This window comes from Orbicella franksi, chromosome 5, assembly GCF_964199315.1.
Source record: "Orbicella franksi chromosome 5, jaOrbFran1.1, whole genome shotgun sequence".
Classification (NCBI taxonomy): domain Eukaryota; kingdom Metazoa; phylum Cnidaria; class Anthozoa; order Scleractinia; family Merulinidae; genus Orbicella; species Orbicella franksi.
This window is the reverse complement of record NC_138149.1, coordinates 5,624,762-5,637,400: the sequence shown is the minus strand read 5'-3', so window position 1 is coordinate 5,637,400 and position 12,639 is coordinate 5,624,762. Positions and strand designations below refer to the sequence as shown.

General features: G+C 39.7%; 2 protein-coding genes across 2 annotated transcripts in view; one reads left to right on the top strand and one right to left on the bottom strand.

Moving 5' to 3' along the window:
• Positions 1 to 6,406, bottom strand: part of LOC145488679 (NACHT and WD repeat domain-containing protein 2-like) — a 26,951-nt gene extending 20,545 nt beyond the window's left edge. Inside the window, exons 1-7 of the mRNA XM_081467601.1 lie at positions 5,740 to 6,406; positions 4,022 to 4,282; positions 3,413 to 3,519; positions 2,110 to 2,195; positions 1,488 to 1,604; positions 1,279 to 1,394; positions 1 to 60 (exon numbers count right to left, since the gene is read on the bottom strand). The exon at positions 1 to 60 is cut by the window's left edge and continues 164 nt beyond it. Of these exons, the coding sequence (XP_081323727.1) occupies positions 1 to 60; positions 1,279 to 1,394; positions 1,488 to 1,604; positions 2,110 to 2,195; positions 3,413 to 3,519; positions 4,022 to 4,282; positions 5,740 to 5,936 (944 nt within the window). The 5' untranslated portion in view covers positions 5,937 to 6,406. The remainder of the gene's footprint in view (positions 61 to 1,278; positions 1,395 to 1,487; positions 1,605 to 2,109; positions 2,196 to 3,412; positions 3,520 to 4,021; positions 4,283 to 5,739) is intronic.
• A 2,290-nt stretch (positions 6,407 to 8,696) lies between these two features.
• On the top strand, positions 8,697 to 12,143 carry LOC145487341 (opsin-3-like). The gene has a single exon (XM_081466101.1). The coding sequence runs from the start codon at positions 10,117 to 10,119 to the stop codon at positions 11,239 to 11,241; it is 1,125 nt and encodes a 374-aa protein (XP_081322227.1). The 5' UTR covers positions 8,697 to 10,116; the 3' UTR covers positions 11,242 to 12,143.
• The last annotated feature ends 496 nt before the right edge of the window (positions 12,144 to 12,639 follow it).

Below are 12,639 nucleotides of genomic sequence, written 5' to 3'. Positions count from 1 at the left end.
GTTGTTACAGGCTGAAGAATGTATGATACAGGAAAACAATTTTCGTCTTTCTTGTACCACCTATTAAATGAACAGGAATACGGTCAGTAGCTATCTCTACCCTAACTTAATAAATATCTGAAACCACACAAGGTCTCCTTACATAAATGCAGTGCATATTGCTGGCAAAATTAAAATTCAATGAGCTTTCAAAATTGATCTCGGTAAATTATTGGAAGACGATGACAAAGTTTTCATCATGAGGATAATATTATACAACTATTAAACAAAATATTTAAATACAGAAAAATAAAGAAATTGATTGATGCTATGTCCACACAAATGGAACCCATCCAAAACTCAGATTGGATAGGTATTTCATTGCTATATCTCTGGACACAGCAGGGTTTTTTTTTTTTTTTCAGCATGAGGGCAACTGGTTTTCATAGGTGGGCAAAACGTTTTGAATAGAACTTCTTTATAAGAAGAAATTTCCTCTAGATGGTCAAACCAGGTGGACAAGATCATTCTCACAGCCTGTCAATTTGCCCAATGCCTGGCCCTTAATGTAAACCCTAACACAGCACAGTCTAATGTCATGTCCTCTCTAACAGACTAGAAACTAAGCTGCCTCATTGTTAACGAGTTAAAATATTATAAATTATTAAATATTAAATAACTTCCTAAAGATGTTACATTTAATAATTCTCTACCTTCCTCAACAGTTTCTGCTATTAATGATGTTTAACCTTTTTAACGAGCTCCATTTCTACCTACAAATCCACAAAAAAATAAAACTCTAAAAACATGAAACACATGAAGCTGCAAAAATTGAATTTTGCAATAAAAAATCTTTGACTTTGGTTACCTATGAGTATAACGTTGAAACAAATTACTTTTCATTTGCAAGTATTACCATAAATTAAACTGTGGATTGGGTTTTTCTAAGAGTCTTCTATGCTCATTGATCAAAAGCTAATGTCTGTAGGAGGATAAACAACAAGGGGGAAGTCACTGACATGTGTTATGACATAAAACAGTATCGATGCCAACATGTACTACATAGGCCTGCATTATGTGCAAACAGCTACAGCTTCATGGCCCTTTATTATTATTGCACCATGTGCATGCATTGTGTGCCTATGATGAATGCTTATAGTGGTTGATGCGCTTAGCTACAACTAGGCATGCCAGTTAAACTGATAGAAAGAATTATTAAGTCCAGTACCGCAACCACTGGGCCACAATACCAGTCCCTTGGAAATTCAATATTGTGATCATAATGTCTTTAAACCATACTTATTCAAAAGGTCCCTAGTCTGGACATCTGTGGCAGCACTAAGAAGCAACTCAAACTCCTGAGCGTCAATAGAGGGCAACAGCGGTCGGTAACCATACTTCTCAGAGAGCAATGTCTGTCAAACAAGACACAAACATCAACAACCACCATGCATGCAAATGATTAAGCTGTCCAGAGTGAATACAGTCAACATTAAGGGTGCAGTCACCACAAAGTTTGGTCCAACAGATATCTCTTGACAGGCCTTGATTTCTCGCAGACATAGCTCAGTTGTCATGTGTGTGTTTGTGGCATCATCTCTCACACCCCATCGCATGTCCACAACCTGAAAAAACCCAGAATCAGTTATTAAGGGGAAACACTGCATTACAACAGTCACTTTCGGTTGGGTGAATATCACATAGATGCGAACTGACCTTCTCAATATTGTTGTAGAACTTTGCCTTGCCACCACCTTGTTATTATGGCCAATAAATTATTTTACTTACTCACCCCCACTGCCAAATGCCCTTTCCCAAAAAATCATCCCCTGCTCAGTTATTTCATTATTTTAAGAAGCCCCTTAATGCCGTCAACCACGACCACAATTTTATAGCCCTGAATGTATTACTACTACTACTAATTCCTAGCTCTCCTCCAGGAGAATAGGGCCATTGACTTGCCCTGAATGTATTAACTGTGTTTTATTTTCTTCTGCAGGGTTTTCACATCTTTGCACTACCATGTAACATCCTCTATTTCATTATACTCTCAAAATCGTGCAAATTAAGATCAATTCCAGTTCAGGGAACTTTAAATTTTATAACTTTAAACAAAAGAGGGGACATTACCTGGAATTCATAGCCTTTCTTCTGGCAGAATTCTCTAAGTTTGGGATAAACATTTTCCATAAGAGCATTGCGTTCATGTTCTGTGTCTGAAAAAATAGTTGTGAAAGTTAATGGAATGTCCTTTGCACTAATAACTTTTCTTAATTGCCTGTAAGTGCCTTGTAATAATACAAAGGCTGACAATGGGATGAGAACAACCCAGGGGATAAAAAGGACCGGGGTGCTTGTCGGAAATTTGAAAAGAACCCTTAGAGGTACCAAGATCCTGTTTTGTGGGCGTGGCTTGAAATTCTTTTCACCCCTAAAAAAACATCATTACTTTTGATAGCGATAAAGACAATTGCTTTAAATACCTTTTACTTGTAAAGTTAATTTTGAAATATCTCCTGTCGTATTCCTCTCGACTCAGTACCCTAAAAGGTATTTCAAAAGCTCCCATTGTGGACCTTTTAGGGTTGAACACCCTAAGAGATACCAAAACGGCTTTTTTAACCCCTGAAAGGTACAACGAGCACCCCCGTCCTTTTTATAGGGGAGTCCCCCACCAAAAAAAGGTCATCAGACTATGGTAGAAAATGAAATGCATCACAAACTCCTGCACAAATCATATCACCAGAACTGGGCTTTACACATGTACAACGCTGACGGAAATTTAAATACAAATTATTAGGAAATATAGAAAGTCTGCACAAAAAAAATCAGCTAATCAATCTGATAGCTGGCAAAAGAAACAAAAAATGGCAGCTACCCCATTGAACCGAACATCGTAATAGAGTGAAAGAGAGCACACCTTGCAGTATTGAATACACACCTTCCTGTGGGTGTTAACATAAGACAGGTATCACTGACTGAGTTGTTATATAGAATTATAAAGTGCAAGAAGTCTAAAATGACGGCAAGTACTCTACAAAGTTTTATACTAGGGAGGCTCTGCCCCTGAGGTCTAACCCCTTACCCTTTTGCAATATGCTATTTTGACAGAAAAGTTACCCCTTTTGGATACACTGCACCTTTTATTGAAAAAAATGTATCCCTTTCACAAACTGCTGTAAGTGGCCCGTATTATTAATAAATCCCCACAAAAGCAAGTCTTTCTGTAATTTTCATGTAGTGCGTAATAAATTAAATGATCCAGTTATACAGCCATAAGGTGCATCAGCTCAAAGTATGTTAATTAAAGGCCCCTTTTTAGGTATTTCCAGATCCTTTCATATTCCTCAATTTGTGAAATCCTTTACCCTTTTTGGGCGGAGCCTCACCATATAGGACATTATTGGGGGTTCCCCCCAGGATCAAACGTTACCAGTGAAGGTGGAGCTCATGAAGATGCGGATGGTTCTTGAATTCACTGGACAGTTTTCTTCTATTAATCCTTGCAATACTCGCTCAACCCTCTCAAAAAAATCAGATCTAAACAAGATAAAACAAAAGTAGAACTGCTTTCAAGACATACTGTAAGTAACATTTTCTGGTCCTAGCTTACATGTACACTCAGTCATCAAGCTATTAACAAATGAATGTTTGAAATACTGCTAGGCCTTGATTGCCCAACCGATATTCTAAAAAGATAGACCATATTTCTCTGTTTTCAGCACCAAATCTCCCGGATAATACAAAGGAGAGGGCAGAAAATACATTTTTCATGCATGAAAATTTTAGGCCACTTTTTGGCACTTTGGGTGAGAATGTTTGGGTGTTTTTTGTGGTTGAACAACATTTTTATGTTTTTTAGCATACCGTTCAAAAAGGTAAAATTGATGCTCTTCTGGATTTCAATTTTTTTTGGTTGGCATCTGGAATCCTAGTTTATTTTCAGTGTTACTCATGAAAACCAAGAGTTAATGACCACTCCAATGTATGCTGTTGAGGCATTCTTGCGCAAAAAACAAAAAAAATTAGTTATTCAACTCACCCTACTGATCCTTGAACAATCTTCTTCCGTCCTTTTGATTTCAAAGCAGTAGTTGTTGAGGGTTTTTTTGCCTCTACAGTTTTGGCATTTTTCTTTGCTGTTGATTTGCTTTTATTTCCAAATTGAAGAGGCTTTACAGATGTTGCTACAGCACTTTTTGTTTTACTGGATTTCTCTTTTGCCTTCTGTTGTTTGGTACCAACTTGTGCAGAGCTGGCTGCACCACTAGTGACTTTCTTGTTGCCTTTTACCGGGATCGACCTGTTGTGTTCAAGAATGAAACTGTTATCATTGAAATTTTTAACAAAAAGGTACTGATCCTAAAATTATTCTGTTTTACATTCTTCACAGGCATGTATGTAGTGTCTTGACGACATGTTTCTCTTCCTGGATGGGATGATACTCCTCCTCCCTCCTGGGGGGATTCTTGGGTGGGGGTGACATGTACAGTAAACTTCTTGAAACTCCTACTCCAATACTGACCAAAATGTACAATTTACCCTTCCCTATTTCAGACCCAACCCAAAGTTTGATGCCCTGTTTCAGAACTGATCCTTCTAAAAACATAACCATTTCCAGGGTTGTCATTAAGTTTTGGCTCAGCTATAGCTTTGATCAAGATTCACTCCTGGAACAAATGTGTTACTTTATGGGTGAATTGTATCAACAACAGCCAAGTCCACCATAATATTACAACGGCCCATCAAGCATGCTCAGCCTTAACACATGCTACAGCCCTTATTAGCAGCCCTTATCTCATTCCAAACATACCCAGTATTTAAGACCAGAGTGAACAAAATGGCCCAAAACCATACTCTTTCACGCTGCAGATACCTATATAGCCCATCAAAGAGAGTACTCCCCCCCCCCCTGCCCAACCCAGTCTGACAACATTCCATCACTAAGGTCCACTATCCCTGTTACACTGGCAGCAATAGGATAGTTAGCCCTGAGCGACCTGTCTATACATAGTTGAGATGCTTTTAAGTGACACTCTATTTCAAATTTTTATGTGAGTTACATAACACCACACAGATCTCTGCAGGAATTATAAAGTTAACATAGTTATGCAATTTGAATGCTCAAATTCAGACCTGTCACATATATAGGGATGACAATCAGGGACACTTAAAAAAAAATTGTGGGTTTCAAAATCTTTTGATTCAATCTTGAAATCTTAGTATCATTTGTGATGAGTCACAACGTCTAATTGTTTTGTTTGGTTCTCTCTGTCTCTTATCTACAGTCTTATACGTCTCAATCTTGGATTTTCAAACAAAGGATGTCAGCATCTGGGCAAGAATCTTTTACTATTCAATTTAATATTCACCTTCCCCTCGTATGGGGAAATGGAAAACGTTTGTACATACACCTCCAAAGTAAGTGGTCACTTGGTAGAAGTGGACACTTACACCCGCTGTGGTCATGTTTGCAGGGCAAAATGCTTAAGTTAATTACATGTAAGAGGACACGTCTCCTGAATTGTAACCTGGTGCCATAAAAGGCTTATTATTAAACTACATTTATCACATCACTACCGGGCGCATGGCGTAGGCCTGCCCTGCGATCCTAGACTAAACAAACTAAATAACTTTCATCACTTTGATAATCCAGCTGTTTTAAGTTCACTCATTTTGTAACTCATTGTTTATCTCAAGTCTCCAAAGCAAATTAGTTGACGATGTCTACATTGTATTCGCCACGAGGGATTTTCCTACCTGCCTTCAACCTTGACATCATTTGGGCTTAATATGTCAACGTTCGCTTGAGAAGTTGTATCGTTTTCTTGCTGCAAGTTCACACTGGAGATATTGGACTCAGACTGCGTCGAATGCGCCCTCGATTTCCATCTGGACGTAGCAAGACCGGTATTTAAGGTTAATCGTACAGGATTCGAGCTTGCACCTGTGCCCATCCCTCAAAATAAGAAAATGCCAAAGGCAGATCTCGAGAAGTATCTAAGTCTTAAAACTTTGAGGCCAACGGCTCAGCTGACTCAGCTCGCGCAAGACTCAACAACAAAGAGAAACACTTAAAAGCGGAAAATTTTCGCTTGATCGCCGACAGCAACATTCGGTTTGAAAACTACTAAAACTATTGAGTTTTTCATTTTAACGTTTCTCAAGAAATAGAAAAGTACCGCGGCTAGATTGTGCATTCTGCTGTCATGACATTACGTGGCGGTGCGGCCATTTCAAATGTTGTTTACGCGCGGGTAAAAAATTCGGAACTTCCCGGAAAAAAACCGATCGCACCGGACTTCGATCGTATCGTGCTCGTTCGTACTTGTGAATTCCCTGTTAGCTCGAACTCAAAACCATTTCCCTTGCCCTTCAGTCATCCACTATCAGTTATTTCGAACTCCCATTTGGAGCTATATTTCATTTCCCCTGAGAGTTCGAAATAGCGAGGTTCAACTGTCAGTTAACTGTTCATACAGTTGTACTGAGGTTGAGGTTATGCAACAGTCCAAATATTTGTAAAACAATTATTCTTTGAAATCGAGGTAAATATTCTGCCGGTTTGAATAATTGTTTAAGTACATACACACAAAGTGATCTTACAAAAAAGACGAGAAGGAAAACATTTTTAAAAAGTCGATTTTAAAATTAACCTCGCAATTCGTGAGTGGAAAACGTATAAGTGGTACAGAACATGCGTGAAACTGTAGTTACAGTATTTTCAAACATGGTAGATCTACATCACAATCTAGCAAAATGCCCCTTTTAAAGGAGCTCAGTCACGATATTTTGAGTTGTTTTGGCAACGTACAAAATTGGCTTTTAATTGAAAGAAACCTGAAAACAGTAGTTTACCTTGAAGGTAGAAAAACACCCGGAAAAACACTAAACTGAGATAACAATAAACCAACAAACAGAAGCGTGAAGCCACGCGGTCACTTGCCAAACGTGCCTTTTAAAATTGTGGAAGAGGGAGGCAACTTACTTTTCTCATTTTTTTGTCTAAATATTCTGACACAATGAACATACAAGAGCCGTTATCTCCGTCGTCCTTTATGTGCTGAAGCTATCATCAATCAGGCACTTGGTGTATAAGGAGAAACCGAAAAACAGCACACTGTACCCATTAACTTATCACACGTGCATGGCCTAATAGCGAGTGTAAATAAGTTGTCTTTTGCACGCAATAAAAATAAAAACCTCAGTATAGCGCATTTTATCAATTCCATGTTCATTTTGGAGTGTAGAATTCCCGGCCAAGGGGTAAAAAAAAAAAAAGTATAGCCGTTTAAAGACGTTCAATTTTTCGAAAATTTTCTGACGATGCTTGGCCTCCCTTGGAACTTTCTCCTTTATACGAGGGCGTTGAAGGAGATTCCCCCTCAACTCTCTCTAAAGGCTGACGTCTTCGGCGCTCGCTAGACTTGCCTTGCCTGTTTTGAAAATTTTGCTACAGCCCTCGCTTTCGCTTCTAAAATTTAAGACGATTTCAACCAACAATGGTGTTCGAAAGCGATGAATTTGTTCCTGTCAGAGTAAACCAGGTAGCAGAGAGAGTTACTTTACTTGTATTGATACGACGTTTCAGTTCGAGAAATACGCTTTGTTAGGTCTGATTTATATTTGTTTCTCACCCTCGGTAATCGAGGGACATCAGCTATAGCTATCCGATTGAAATGCGCCATGGACAGGGATGTAGTTGATGGCCCAAGGAGTTGAACACTGAGTTGCACATCACGGCTTTGACTTTGGTTTCGGCTCTCAAATAAAGCTGTCAAATGGTGATCCCGAAAAGACGACAAGTCCGTAAGGGTTAGTGAGAATGATTATGGAGAACTGTGCAGAGGGGAGGGGAGTGTGGGAGGTTGGTGCATTTTGAAACCCACCTTATGACCGTTTAAACACGTAACGTGTGCAGTGTTTACGAAAACGTGAAACCTGCGCGCTATGTCGAAAGGTATCATGGGTGATATGAATTGAAGCTCACGGTGTTTCAATTTGACGACAATTTGAAAGACCGAAACAGCACAAACACGTGAATTCACTCTCTCTTTTTCCTTCTTGCTGAAACAATGTGAACCTCAATCGCGCAACGCTAAGCTATTACTGCCCATAATACCAATAATCTGCCTTTTCGTGAACGCTTTTACGATTTTTTGTGCGACAACCTGACCACACATCCTGTTGGGTTTCCCGCCCGTAAACATGGTTAAGGCCATTACTTAAGAAAATATGTCTACTCGGTACGACTTTGTTTATATTACACAACTGAACAACAACAACGCCTTTATTTTTTGTCGAAACAATGTGAACCTCAATCGAGCAACGCTAAGTTATTACTGCCCATAATACCAATAATCTGCCTTTTCGTGAACGCTTTTACGATTTTTTGTGACAACCTGACCACACATCCTGTTGGGTTTCCCGCCCGTAAACATGGTTAAGGCCATTACTTAAGAAAATATGTCTACTCGGTACGACCTTGTTTATATTACACAACTGAACAACAACAACGCCTTTATTTTTCTGAAAACAAGCAAAGTGCATTTACATTCTTTAGTACTTCACGCATAACGTTGAATTAAAGCACGAGACTTCAATTTGATTGGTCAAAGTGGTCAAAGTGTGTGTGCTGTGTAATTTTAAGCTCCCGAGCGTTTTGACTTTAATCCGGCAAGGAAAGATCCTTGAATCAAGAAAAGATCAGTTGAGGTCTTTATCAATCCGTGTCGTATCAAGCGGTGGCGTCATCGAAAAGGAATTCGCTGAACTACGTAAATATGACGACGAAATGCACATTGGCGAGTTTGTGTCTTCTAAAGCCATAGGCCAATGGGCAATTTTGACCTTGATTACTAATCTACAGCGCAAAAAGCGGTGAACAGCTTTGCGTTTGCCAGGATTTAAAATTGTTTCCAGTTTTTACTTTTAATATTTTAAATTTTTCTGAGATGAGAAGATCAATAAAATGTCAACAAATCAGTATAATCTTTCTTATGTTTCTGTCTTCAGTAACAGTTAATCACCCACGTACTGTGTGTCTCTTTAATTTGAATTGACGCATGCGATTATTACTGTCAGGTGCTAAATGGAACCTTCTTGGCGCCTTTTGTTTTCACTGGCAAGCTAATAACATGCGTTCTCCCCGAGGAACTAGTCATAGGCTGAGTTCATTAGTAAGTTTTGCATAATAGAATATGTATTTGCTATTCTCCAGGTTCTCGAAAAATCGTGTGAAAATCACATTCACACCTGCATGTTATGTTCAAGGAGGAACTTGCTCTTTACTCAAAACGGCTGCCTGTGAAGTTGGATTTTTTTTTCGTTACCGGTAAGTGGTAAAACGTGCCCTGAATCCCGAAATAACTTGTAGTTTACTCTCACAAAACGTCTCTCAAGACCTGCGTAATGCCTTACCATTAAATAAGTCAAGTGCAAAGTCTATATTGTTTATGGAATCATTTGTACTGGTAGATCACGTCAAGGGCCAGCCGAAAATTTGCATGTCAAGGTTTTAGCTATGACACTTGAAAAGCTCGGCTTTTTTGTTTTCTTTGTCGACGTTGTAGGTCAATCGGTTTACATTGTTTCGCACCAGATTAACAACTTGTGAAGGAGTCTGTCTACATTTTGCCCTTGTGCCTGCTCCACATGATGTGTTGAAAGGCGAGCAATTTTCTCCATCAACATCAGAGGTGTCAAAACAGTTACATATTGACTGTGATGTGAAGATCAGGCACAAGGCTCATAAGAACTCAGGTTGCTACGAGACCAGAGCTAATATATGACATTGTGGAAAAAAATTTACAGCCGACAAGAACCAGTAGGAACCTGCTGTCGTTTAAATTTAATATATATTTGAATTTTATGGACAGGGACCTGAAGAAAGGAAAAAGCGAACAAGAATTTCATCGGAAACAATTGCCGCCGGTAATATGACATGACTGGTCGGCCTGAATCAACTAACGATGACACAATATTTATTATCAGTTCTTACAATCGAAGGACTTTCTTCGATATTGTCGGCGAATGGTACTGCAATATTTCCTTTTCGCTAATGGCGGCGAAGCAGACGATCTAATATCAGTCCCATCAAGAAAATAAGCTGGAAAATTTCAGTTTCTTCGACGGAGCATGGCCGGAACAGACGTAAACACCAACACCAGCGAGACTTTCATTCAATATCTCCCGATTGAGGCAGCATTTCAAGCGACATCGCTGATTTTGATAATGTTGGTGGCAATAGTGGCAAACACAATGAATATTATTGTAGTGTACAGAAATTCCAACATGCAGACCCCGCGGTATATGTTTATTATGAACCTGGCGTCCGCCGATTTAGGAGTGACATTATTATCAATGCCATTTTCGCTCGTGACCTGCATTTCTCGTCGCTGGATCATGAGCGATTCGTTTTGTACGCTTGATGGCTTTCTGGGATCGTTCTTCTTCTGTATTTCGATCTTCACACTGACAATTATGAGCATCGAACAATATTACACGCTCGTCAAACCTCTCTCGCGTACAATCACCATTCGCCGGGCGTGGTATATGATTGCCACAGTATGGATCTTCGCAACTCTTCTGTCTTTGGGCCCTGTCCTGGGCTGGGGACATTTTGCGTACAATTCGAGCACGTTAGCCTGTGGCGTCGCGTACCCTCGCACGACTTCAGAGCGACTTTATCTCTTGTTCCTCGTCCTGGTCGCGTATGTGATTACAATGTTGATCATGGCATTTGCTTACATTAGGATTTTTTTCGCAGTTCGCAAGCACACAAACAGAATTGCTAAGTATACAAAAGGAGGTCTGGAAGTCATGAAACTTCAACGCCGCATAACATACACACTGCTGCTTGTGTTGCTTGTGTTTGTACTTTGTTGGCTTCCTTTCGTGTTCCTCATCGTGTTAGCAACACGGAACACGGGTGTCGCCAACCTTCCTTACGGCCTCGGTGTTGCTGCCTACTGGTGCGGATTTTTCAACTCGTCAATAAACCCGATTATCTTTGTGATCAGAAACGATCGCTTCCGTGAAGGATATCGCGATATTCTCAGTGAAGTTTGGTACGGTTTGCAGTGCAAGCGACCTCCAAAGTTGACAAAGCCGCACTTCAAAAAGACCTGGTATCTAAATAAGCGAACAGGAGCTGAAGGGGAAAATGCTCATGTCGTTTTACGAGCTATTCCTTCGCTCACTCATGTCCCGGATATCGAGTTAATGTCAGACCATGACAGTGATGGCAATAATGAACTATGAGACAAATTTAACGAGAGAATTTTTTTGTTTCAGTCTCTTCAGCGTCGTATTCAAGAAAGTTTAAGAAAGGGTACAGAGTCAAAAGCAATAATAGAGCTGTTGTCCGAGACTGCTCGCAGTTTTTTTTGCCTGAAAATTTAATTATCATGCACATAAATTAATGTTATTTTGGGAGGTTGTGTGAATATTAAAATTTAATTGGCATAGGGTTGTCCTCAAAAGACGATTACCTCTGTGGAGATAGTGGGCAAACATGGAGCCTGTCAAGTTTGTGTACACCTGCATTTCGATCAAAACGTGATAAAATCACCCTCGTGATGTATTTGGATAGCTCACAATCCAAGCGATTAGCCTTCCTGGGTCAAAACGTTAATTTTCCTTGAATGCTCATCAGCAGTTTCAGATAAAATTTGCCTTTTGCTTTTAAAACTACAGCCGAGGAGGAATTTGAAAACGGAGATTTCACTCTGAAAACACATCAAATGTTTTCCGTCCACACTACGCGGGGGAAATGAAAACGCAACAATCACCGTTCACTTTGAATTTATGTTTGAGGAAAACCCGGACAGGGAATCACATGATTATTGTAACTGCATCGCTTTCGGAAAGCTTGGTTTCCGAACTGTTTTCCGTTCACACTAAAACGCAAAGCCGGCGTTTTCAAATTCCTCTGGTTTGAAGGGCGTTTTCGAAAGGCTCCGATGAGTGTGGACGGAAGGCCAAACCGTAGAAATTAAGCTGCGTTTTCAAATTTCTCCGGCGATCGACACAACTCCACTCTGGTTCGATTGTGCATTCTTTATCACTTGACGAAGAATGAGGCCCCGTTCACACAACGCAATTATTTATTGATTTATTTATTAATGTATTGAAATTTGTGCACTTGAAAAAAAATAATAAAATGAGTATTACATTCAAAAAATACAAAAAATAATGGAGAAGTTTAGTGCATTGATTGCGAGCAGAAGTCCATACTAGAATTGACGAGTTCTATTGCAAGCTAACCTTACGATGGTGAAACAATGGCCAGAAAAATCCCACACGTGAGCTACAGATGAGTCAGTGTACAAAGTGCTGTGATGCTCAGTCGCCAGTTGAAGACTACACCTGATGCACATGAGACCGGGTTTGACAGGCAAAACTTGAAAAACAACTGTCGACAAGCTAATTCTCGTTATTACCAACAAGGACCGTGAAGCATGCGTGTCCACGGATCAAACACTCATGGATGATGTCATGAGTGGAGACATCACAATTACTACTTTTTGATCAACAATTTACACAATGAATGAAAATTGGACTCTGTGACAAATTTGCCTTTGAAAATTTCTCGGTCAGTCGCGAAACGTGACGATATAGGTGAGATTTCTCATTGGGATTGCCTTCCTGCCGGTACAT

Excerpts from the sequence above, each read along its gene's own strand:
- LOC145487341 (XM_081466101.1), top strand. The coding sequence starts at position 10,117 with ATGGCCGGAACAGACGTAAACACCAACACCAGCGAGACTTTCATTCAA.